Below are 10918 nucleotides of genomic sequence, written 5' to 3'. Positions count from 1 at the left end.
CATCTCTTTAGGTACTCAGGATAGTAAGCTTTGGTTTCACATGATACAAACATTTTTCTCCATTTTTTTTTATCTGTATTTGACATTTAGTCGTATTAAACATGTATATAAGTAGTTTTAATTGCTCAACAGTTCACACAACAAATTATAATGTTAATACCTTTCTACTCTATGAAGTAATATTCACTGATTTCTTTTCTCTTAATACTTTAATCCACCTGAATTTTATTTGGCTATAATTTAAATGTCTTTATGACAATCTCCATTTTAAGAGAATATCATGTTTCATAAGCCACAATTTAATACTTATTTTTTAATTTTTTTAAGATCTGTTTTTAAAAATACACAAACAGTACATTCTATCCCACTCTTCTGCATTTTAATTTGAACAGGGGTTAAGGCAAGTAAAATTAAATTCTCAGTAAGTTTCTCCTATGGCTTTGTTTTCAAAAGTATCATGTTCGTCACCTTTGCACAAAAACCCCTTTAACCCTTGTTCATATCCGTAATGAATCTGGCATTGTTCCGGCACCCAGGACTTCTATAAACTCTTCTTGAATCAATTAAAATTCTCAGCCTCTGCCCCCTCTTGAGAGAGCAATGTTCACTGGAACTTTCTCAAGCTGCTCAAGTTATTTTGAATATCTGCATATATTTCTTCCACCTAATTAAAGTTACTTCAGAAGTTCAATCAAAACTGCCCTCAAAGTCCAGCCTGGTTGTGAGCATGCATGCAAATTTTTTTAAAAGAAGGTTTTTAGTGGGTTTGATGGAAGACATGCTCCAAAAGCAAATTTCCAAACTGACAAGAAAGTACGATAGCTCTGAGCAGAACAAGCTTTTAAATAACATTTGATAATTGTGTCAAAATCTTTAATTAATAATCTAGCAAGTAGGGAACTTTCATTGGCCCTTTGATGGTTTTGAGAGAGAGCCGTAAACATCACACCCGGACCAGCTAACGGCAGAGCTGTTTAAAGGCAGGTGGAGGGAAGGTACAAGAGCTTAAAAATACCGTTTCCCTGGGAGCTCTCCAGGCGTCGGTCCATAATGAGATTCAACTTCGATAAATGAATAAAGCTGAGAAAAATCACTTGAAATGCGCGTGATTGGTGTCAAAGAGAAATCTGGATTACTGTAATAGAAAAGCAATTTCGGAGGGGTAATGACTGACAAATAAGAATTGAGTCTCGGGGCCCGCATCCGCGTTTGCAAAAGTCTACCAAAAAATGGTCTGTTGGGAGAAATTGAATGCCAAGGCCACGTCCCTCTCCTGCTCCACAGCCTCTGCTTGTTTAGTGTCCCTCGGGCCAGGATCGGGCGCACGCACACGTGACTTTCGAGCGACACCAGAGCCGGAAAGTGGCGGTGACGTCCTAGAGCTGTCCGGCACTCCAGGAAGGCCCCGGAGTCTTTCTCGCCTGAGACTCTTCTGGCTCCTACTTACTGTTCTTGGTTAGTTGCCAATGGCACCTGTTGTCACCCTAAAAAGTGCTCCCGATCAGACAGTCGATGTGGGGACCTATTGGCTTCCTTGTACTGCTCTAACAACTTGAACTTGGCAATTTCTCTGCTCTTCTAGGAGTCAAGTCTAAGGTGCTTCTCAGCGACCTAAAATCAAGGTGCCTGAAGTCCTGAGTTCATTCTGGAGCGCAGGGAGGAAGTCCATGTCAGAAAGGCGGCTAGTGGCTGCCAGGACGGCTTGTCTTTCGGGTTTTTCCGCTTTCTCCAAAGCTCAGGGGTCAGGGGTCAAGTCCCCTCAGGGAGCCGCACCACTTAGCCCATCCCCCCTCCTCTCCACGGTCCTGGGATTACGTTGGATCCATCCAGATAATCCACAGTGAAGATTAATTGAATGGTCAGCAGCCACATTGCCATTAGAAAATGTGACTCAGCATCTCGGTTGTAAGAACAGGGCCACTGGCACCTTTGAGAATGCCACTGACACTTCCTGCCGTGGCAGACCCGTGGTGGGACAGACTCCGGGCTAAGTCTCGGGTGAACTCCATGGTCAATGAGCGTACTTTAGCTGGAGGATTTGCCTGGGTCTTTGTGAAATGTAAAGGGTGCGGGAGGAGGTGTGAGAACTGCAAACAGAAACGCGTAACTTCAAAACGTCTGTCCATCCTCCACTGTTCAAGACAATTAGCTACAGAAGCATTACCTAGAACGCCGTGCTCCTGCCCTTAGTTCCGTGTGCTCTAACTGGGCCGCAGGAATGGTCCCGTCTGCGTGTAAAGTACATCTCTTCCAGAGAAATCTGTACTAAGTGAGTCTGATAGTGTGCTCATTCAATATGTAAGGACCCGGATGTAGGAAAGAAAGGCGAATTCAGCTGTACGGGAGTCAAATCACTAGGGTTTCTTGTTTCCTTCTGATTGCAACAAACATTCTAGACTCTTCCAACCTTTAGGGAGCACCTGCAAACTCACTGTGGTGCAAATAGAACAGCCTTCGTGGGCGTCTTTGTTTCCATGGAATCCTTAGGAGGGTTTTCAGCCCAACGCGCATTTATTAATATAACTGTCATAACTATCAGCCGTGAAGCCAAGATCCAGCCAGGCAGCCTACTCAGGCCTCCCGGATTCTTTTTAAAGCTGAGAACATCTTGAGCCCCACGCCCGCCGCCTTCCAGGGGGAGTCTCGGCTGGGCGTCCCCTGGCGGGTCGCTGGTGCCCCTCTGCCCCTTCGCCATCGCTGCTCTCAGGCTTTCTTTGTCTCTGCCGATCGCGGCCACAAGTGCTGGCATCTCATCTTCAATGGCCCTCTCTCAAACTGTGGGTGAGACTCCGTCGGAGCCCGTTAGACTCCGCTGGAGATGGCTGATGTTTGTCAGGCCTCTGTTACATAAACCTCTGGTTCTGGAACCGTCTCTGTTCGTCAGGATGGTCTTCGGGATCCGAGGCAGGAGCGCCATCCTGGAAGCGGGGTCCTGAAGGGCCGCCTCAGAGGGGGGCGCAGGCCTGGAGCAGGCTGGGAGGGGGCACGCACGTCCTGTCTGGGGAAGAGAAACCAGGCCCCGCTGTGTTAGCCCGTGTCGTCTCTTTATTTCTCGGGACCCACACCCTGTGGCTGAGGAGGACGGGTGCAGGGCCCAGGAGCCCCCGAGAAGCCGACGCTGGATGGAGACGTTTGCTCAGAGAAGCAATTGTCACAGCACCTGTGCGGGCGGGCACCTCCACGCACACGCGTGTCTGTCCTGAAGCAGTTACCACAGTGCTCCCAAAAGGTCAAGGAAGCGTTTCTAATTGTTTCTCTCCAGAAAGACAAAGCTGGCGCGTGACTTGCTCTGTTTTTTTTTTTTTAATCCCATTGATCCGGATTTTAGCTCTGTTGCTGGGTCATCCCGAGCTATGGCTTGAAACACAAACTAAAAAGCATTTATCTTGTTTCGTTTTGTTTTGTTTTAATGAGCCGGTTTCTTTGTGTTGGCCTCCACCCAATTAAAAAAAAAATAATGGCGCATTTTGTTCTGTGTCGGTTGGCCCCTTGGGTGAGAGCTCAGGATCAGATTTTTATCTAACTAGACCGTGTCCTTCACAGGGAAGGGCGCGATGTTAACAGTCGTGTGACGAGAGGCACGGGCGGGCCACGCGTGGTAATTGGCTCCATTACAGGCCGCTTGCTTTGTCACAGGATTCTCGCCTGAGCACTGGCTGTGGCCTGGTTCGCTATTACCGCGTTAATTAGGTTGAGTCGCTGCTTGGCACGTGGGAGCATGGTCACTCCCCCATCTAGCAAAGACACCCCAAAACACAGACGGAGAAGCACAGCGCGGAGACGCCGGGGGGCCAGGAAGGCCATTGTCGGACCTGCACTCTGACCTTTGTCACCAGTCATCTCCTCCCCCTACCCTGTGAGGTCCGGCCCCCCCTCCCCCACTCCCTCTCCCGTGCTGGGCCCCGTGCTGGGGCGGCCACTTCACTCTCTCCGTGGCTCTGTCCCCAGATTAAGCGTTTTTGCTTTACCACGATCGGGAGGGCCCACACCCCCGCTGCCGTCACCTCCTACTTATGGTGCTCTTCCTCCTGTCACTTGGGAGCCGCCGCGTAAGGCAGGGGTCACTGTCTTTCACGTGGCAAGCCCGGAGAACGCGCCACAGCCGAGCCGAGGCCCCGGGGGCGGCAGGTGTGCGGGGCTGTTGTGAGACACGCGGCGGCTCTGCGTGTTTGCGGCTTTGTTGTTTCGCTGTTCTGGTGTTTCGGTCTCTGGGTTTGGTGACCCCCAGCTATTGCCACGGCTCCGCTTGGCTCTCTGCTCAGGGGTCACTTCTAGCGGGACCCGGGTCCCGTATGTGTGCTGGGGACTGAACCGGGCTGGCCACGTGCAAGGCCAGGAAGGACCCTCCCCAGCACCCGTCTTTCCAGCCAGCCCCTGGTGTGTCGTAACATGCGTTTTCCCTCTTGGGTCACTGGCCTGACTCCCTGCCACAGGCGGGTGCGCCGTCTGAGAAACGTCCTGTGAGGCCCCAGCACCTCCCCTCCGGGGATAGCAGCCGGGCGAGGAGCTTTGCCCTCCCACTGCGCCAACTGGCCCTTTCCCCAGCACCATCTGCAGAGCACCCGCGTGGGGCTTCACACACACACACACACACACACACACACACACACACACACACACACACACACTGTTCCCGGGGTCTGGGACTCTCCGTGCACGACCGGCTCTCGCACTGCCTTATTGTTCAGTCATGACCCAAACGTCCCCTCAGCCACAGAGTGCTGCCCACGGTTCCACCCAGGAGGGGGGCCTCGCTGGCCCCGCCCACACGCTCGCTCGCGCTGCTCGTCACCGAGCCAGGGGACGGGCTGGAGCAGCCATCGGCCCGTGTGGCCGTCAGCTCGGGATGCCTCTGCCTCAGTCCGAGAGCTGGGGCTGTCTCTTCATTCTCTTCATTTAGTTCCCAGGGTCTCTGTTTAACTATGGCCAGTAGCTGTCCTCGGTGGACAGGGCACTCGGGCACACGGGCCCGTGTCGCTGCCGTCCCCCTCCGCCCGCCCTCCGTCTTCTCTCACTGATTCCCGCCCTCTCCCCTCATGCCAGAGTCTCCTTTTGCTTAACTGCTGGGTGAACACTCCGGGCCAGTGCTCATTGGACTTTATTTTTCTTAAAGAGATTTGGTTAATTAACTTTGAGAATGGCTGCCTACCAGTCGAGAGCATCTGGGAGGGGCTAAACACCCACTGGTCTTAACTTCTGATGACATCACGGCCCCTGAGGAAGCCAGGAGTGTGAGGTGGGGGCTTGGCCACGTTCTCTGGGTGAGGCGGGAAGCCCTCAGGCACCCTCAGGACCCCAGGGGCACCTCCCAATAACTCTCGAAAACAAAGCCAGCAAGTTCTTTGTGGTGTCTGAAAATCCAGGGAGACGCCCCGTGATGCGGGTCAGCGGTGAGGTGCGGCACCAACTCAGGGCCGGCCGCACTGTGTGTCCGGCCCCGAGATCTCTACTCTCACGACCAGTCTCCTGAGAGTGGGCTCAGCACCCCCGGTATCTGTCGCCTCCCATCTGCGAAGGGGGCCAGAGACTCGGCGTGTTCAATCCCTTCTGTGTACCAGCAAGATCAGGCCTGCGGCTCTACCACCCCACGGCCAGGGGTCTGCCCTGAGTCTGTGGTGGGGTTTGGGTGCAGACCCCAGACCCTCGCGGCTGGAAGCTGTGGAGGTGTCCGGGCCAAGGTGGAGCCGCGTCCTTGTCTCCCGGGCCCGAGTCAGGACACGGGTCCCCACAGGCTCAGGCCGCCTCTCTGGCGTGGCTTTGTTCCGAGTGTCTCTGAAAACAGCAGAGACGCAGGAAAACGTCTCTGTAAGACCCCCTTTGGGTGCAGGTGTTTAAAAGACTGTCCACTTCCCACCTTCCCAGCCCGGATATCCAGGCACCATTCACTCTGCCCCAACAGCAAAGTGTGTGTGTGCGCGCGTGTGCGCGTGTTTGTGTGTGTGTGCGTGTTTGTGTGTGTGCGTGTTTGTGTGTGTGCGCGTGTGTGTGTGCGTGTGTTTGTGTGTGCACGCATGTTTGTGTGTGTGCGTGTGTTCGTGTGTGTGCGCGTGTTTGTGTGTGTGCACGTTTGTGTGTGTGCACGCGTGTTTGTGTGTGTGCGTGTGTTTGTGTGTGTGCGCGTGTTTGTGTGTGTGCGCGTGTTTGTGTGTGTGCACGTTTGTGTGTGTGCACGCGTGTTTGTGTGTGTGCGCGTGTTTGTGTGTATGTGCGTGTTTGTGTGTGTGCACGTGTTTGTGTGTATGCGCGTGTTTGTGTGTGTGTGCGAGCACACGTGCTGTGTGTACGTGTGCATGGGTGCCTGCCTGCTTGTGTGAATTTGCTAGCGAAAGGAGGAAATGGCCTTAAAGGACAGATGACGAAGACGTTTCCCTCCCCGGGTCCCAGCCCCGGCGTCTGTTTTGTTTTCTGGCTCACGTTCCCTCCCTGTGGCCGCCTCTCACAGGGGACACGCAGACTGTCCCGTGTGCCTCACCCAGTTGCCCGGGCAGGCCCGCAGGGCTCGTCACTCTCCCAGCTGGGGCTTCTCTGACCTGTCCCGTGAGCCCTGTCCCAGCGCCCTTTCACGGGGCACGCAGAGGCCCACGGCTCTGCACTGAGTCACTCGAGCTTTCCCGTCTCCGCAGAATGGGCACCGGCGCCAGTGAGGCTGAGTGCAGGCCGGTGCCTGGCGTCTGGCCAGCCGCGCTGCCTTCCGAAAGGAGAGGGGCCCGCCGCCCCCGGGGTCTGCTGCCTTCCGAAAGGAGAGGGGCCCGCCGCCCCCCGGGGTCTGCTTTGTAAGGTGCTTCCCTCTGATGTCCCCCGGGGCTGGCCTGGACCACCGCGTCGGGGCGGCAGCCGCAGCATCGCTCTGAGCTGTGCTCCGTGGCCCGCGCCCAGACACTGTCTTTAAAATACTGTTTCTGGTGGTCCCCGTGCCCTCGCTGGCGAGTCCCACCCTGGATCGTGGCCAGCCCTGCTCCCTCCCGGGCGACGCTTCACGGCCTCTGGGGTTGCTGAGAACTGAGGAAGCGGGTAGACGGGCAGTGTGGGCGGGCCCTGGGTGCCGCTGGCCACACTTCCTAAACATGGGGGTGTCCGCGGGGCCCACGAGAGAGACGAGAACTCGGTGGTGGGTGCCTGGCTTGGCGAGAGGAGCCTTGCATCGCCTGGTGCCAGCCCACGGCGGCCGCTTCTTTCTATTTATCATTTATTTATATTTATTTATTTATTTATTTTTGCTTTTTGGGTCACACCCAGTGATGCATATGGGTCACTCCTGGCTCTGCACTCAGGAGTCACTCCTGGCAGTGCTCGGGGGACCCTATGGGATGCTGGGAATCGAACCCGGGTCAGCCGTGTGCAAGGCAAACGCCCTCCCCGCTGTGCTATGGCTCCAGCCCCCACAGTGGCCACTTCAGCAGGTGGCCAGGGACAAGTGTCGCCGTCCTGCCACACGCCCGCCCAGCATGGCCCAGGCCGGGTGGAGCAGAGCAAACGGGGCCTGGGGTCCCTGCATTGCCCCGTCGCCAGCACCGGCCCCGCTGGCCTTCAGCCCCGCCTTCGTCACGGGCTCCCCTGTGGGGCAGGAGACCCCAGCTTCGTCGGGGCCCCTCACATCCCTTCCTCGGGAGTCGCCCCCACGGCTCCCACCCCCGACTCTCCCCAGGGCCCCGAGTCTCCCTCCCCCCCCCCCGCCCAGCCCCGAGCAGGCGTCCCCTCTGCAGCCCAGCGTCCTCTTCTGCACGGGTTGAGGAAACCCAGAAACCGAGCAGACCCCTCGCCGGCGTCTCCCTCCTGTCCCCGTTTGCCTTTCCTGGGCCTCGTGTCCAGCTTGGTGACGTGGCCGTGAGATTCCCGAAAGTGGGGGCCGGGGGCGGCAGGAGCTGATCTTCGTTGGTCTCTTACTCGCCAGTGTCTGATTCTCCGCTCCCGCCCCCGGGATGGAGCCCTGGCCGCAGGGCCTGCCCGGTACCCGCGCTCCCTGGCGCGGCCACGCCCCGGCCTCCCTGCCGCCCTCCCTGACGCCCTCCCTCTCCCCGCAGCTCTCGGTGGAGACCGTGGACGACAGTGGGAGAACCCTGGAGGGGCCGGTGCCGCTGGAGGTCATCATCATCGACCAGAACGACAACAGGCCCAGCTTCCGGGAGGGGCCCTACGTGGGCCACGTCATGGAGGGCTCGCCCACAGGTAGGCGCGCTCGGGAGGGGCCGCGGGCGGGGCGGCGTCTCCGGGCTGCTGGACGGCCGCTCCCGTCTGCCGTCAGAATGGGCGCGAGCCCTGGGAATGGGGTCGGAGGGTCGATGGGAAGCAGGTCCCCCGCGACGGCCCGTCTCGCCTCCCCGTGTGCCTTTACAGCGTCGTTGTTGTGGGAAATTGGGGTCTCTGCGCGAGCCTCCGGGTCTCTCTCTTCACCGTTGCCCCTAGTGAAAGTGACGCTGCCCGCCCCTCCCTGTGAGGGCCTGCAGCCAGAGCAAAGGCGAGACAGCTCCTCTCTGGAATCGCCGAGCCGGCTCGTAGGGAATCACGCGGAGGGGGGCCACGAGGCCCTTCTGCTTGTACTTAACCTTCCCGCCGGGGCAGACAGTGCGGAGGGCCCCCTCGGTGGGCCCAGTAGCTGCTAATTAAAGCCCTCTGTGTCCAGCCGTAGGAGTCGCGCCTGAGAAATGAAGGACAAAGTAGAAAAGTCCCAGTTAGAAGAGCTTCGATTCCCCGCTTTAAACACACCGGGCGGGAGAAGCCGGCATTGAGGGAGGGGATCAGCGCGGATCCGCGCAAGTCACCCAGCGGCCAGCGGGCACCGGCGCCCAGCCCAGGCCGGCCCACTCCTCCCCCGGCCCCCGAATTGACGGGCTGTAGCAATAACGTGCGGAGCCAGGCGTTGTCATGGCAACCGGCCTAGCCATCCAGGTGAATAAATGTCTATGCAAAGGGGCGTCTAACCTCGATTTCGCCTAAAGGAGGCGCCACGAGCCCCCGGGGGCCCGAAGGTCCCTCTCCTTCCTGGGCTGTGGGTGCGCCCTAGGAAAACGGGGATCCAGCTGCTCAGCCATAAAGGAACCAAATGTCGTGGGTGGGCCAGGGGGCGTTTGGGGAGCTGGGGGAGGGGTACCAAAGGCTTCTTGAGGGGGGGCAGGAGAGAGTCTGGGGCTGGCAGCCTCCAGCGAAAGAGTCGAGGTGGGGGGGGGGGGGTTTGCAGCTTCTGGGAATCTGAAACTTGCCCGTGGGCAGAGCAAGTGAGGAGGCCGGCGGGGAAAGCTCTCGGGGCGAAGTCGGAGCAGAGCGTGACTTCGGTTTCCGTGGGGCGGGGTGGGGGGGCGCCGGGTGAGGGGGGCCAGGGTCGGGGGGGGGGGGGTCCGGGTGCCCGGCCCTGTGCTTGCGTGCGGCTGCCTTGAATTTGAGACTTGCGGGAAAAGCGTTCTAAATGTAAATAGCTCCGGAAACGCGGGCGCGCGTGTCTCTTTGTGTATTGTGTGTGTGTGCGTGCGGGTGATTAGCCGCGTCCAATCTCCTCCCCACTGTGCCTGTCCTCAAAGTTTCTAAGGGAATTTCAGATGTTATTGCTTCGGATACATGTCATGTTTTCAGAGAAATATGCAATCCTTGATACACATTCAATTTCTTGAGGCACAAAGTGATTTGGTTCCATTGGGGCGGGGGCTGGGGGTGGGGGCGCATCTCCTGCAGAACAGAAACTGTCTCAGAATTCTGCCGACGGTCCGCATCTGCCGAGAAAGACGCGTGAAGACTCAGGCGGGGGGGGCGGCGGGGAGCGGGCAGAATTTGGCCCGGACGCACTTGACTCTAAGCCAGGGTTCAAACAGCCATTCAGACGGGGGAGGGGTCAAGCACAGGGAACGGCAGGACTTGCTGGGTCCCTTGGCCCCTGCGGCAGCGTGGGCAGGTGGCCTGAGGGCCAGCAGGGGGGCGGGGAGTGACCAGGAGGGGAGGGGCGACCCCGGGGGCCCCCACGCTCCCCTTCTTCAGTGGCACGTGGCTCTGCTCTCCGCAAGGGACCATCCTCTCCCGCCCACCCGCCCCGTCCCTCAGAGCCGCCAGAGTCCGTGTCCCGGACGCGGGTTCCAGGGAGGGCGGCGGGCGAGAGCCCTGACCTGGCCTTGTCACCTGTAAGAACCGGGGGCTGGCGTGCAGGACTCGGCCTGTGCCGCCCAGCCCCGCATCCCGCACGCCTCGGGGCCTGACGACTTCACGGTGGAAAGGACCACGGAACCCCCAGCGCACTGAGAGTGGCCAGGTGCCAGAGTCGCCTCCACTGTCCTTCCCTCCACCCCAGCGGACACGGAGGAAGCGACCCTCACAGCGGCCCCACGCGCCCGCCTGGGCTGCAGGCCCCGTGGCCCCGCCCTGCAGTGCTCCCTGCGGCCGGCGTCTGAGGCTCCCGCCAGGAGGGCAGAGGGAGGCCTTGGGCTTGCCCTGGAACAGGGGGGGTCTGGCAGTGCAGGTGCGCAGGGAAGACCCCTCGTGGGAGCCCCGGGACCCCCAGACCTTCCTTGCTCCCCCCTTCCCCTCTCGCCCCTTCCCGTCGGGGACACGCCAGCCCAGCCAGCGTGGTTCCGGGCCGCATGACCCGCCCGCCGCTGCGCTTTCCCTCCTGGGGCAGAGCCAAGCGAGGGGCAGACAGGCCCCCCAAGGCCGAGCGTGGGGCTCAGCCACCCCAAAGCGGGGGCGGGGCCTGGCCTGGCCTTACCTCACGGGGGGCCCGCCCCAACGCAGGTGTGACGGGTCGGGCATGATGCAAAGCAGCAGCTCGCGCCTTCGGACAAACGTCGGCCCCAAGTCCGGCCTCGCCCACCAGCTGCTGCTTCCAGCCCAGCCTGCACCCCCCCACCCGCCCCGGGATGGTCCCGGCCCAGCCAGCGGAGACACAGCTCAGCCTGCGGCCTGCTGGGACCGACGCCGCCTCCTTGGTCAGTGCGCCCTG

The 10918-nt window shown here is 59.0% G+C and overlaps 1 protein-coding gene across 1 annotated transcript in view; it reads left to right on the top strand.

Moving 5' to 3' along the window:
* CDH13 (cadherin 13) overlaps positions 1–10918 on the top strand; it is a 700004-nt gene that overhangs the window by 540422 nt on the left and 148664 nt on the right. Inside the window, exon 6 of the mRNA XM_055146163.1 lies at positions 8022–8166. Within this exon, the coding sequence (XP_055002138.1) occupies positions 8022–8166 (145 nt within the window). The remainder of the gene's footprint in view (positions 1–8021; positions 8167–10918) is intronic.

This window comes from Sorex araneus, chromosome 8, assembly GCF_027595985.1.
Source record: "Sorex araneus isolate mSorAra2 chromosome 8, mSorAra2.pri, whole genome shotgun sequence".
NCBI lineage: Eukaryota > Metazoa > Chordata > Mammalia > Eulipotyphla > Soricidae > Sorex > Sorex araneus.
The sequence above is the reverse complement of the archived record's forward strand: the minus strand, read 5'-3'. Positions and strand labels throughout refer to the sequence as shown.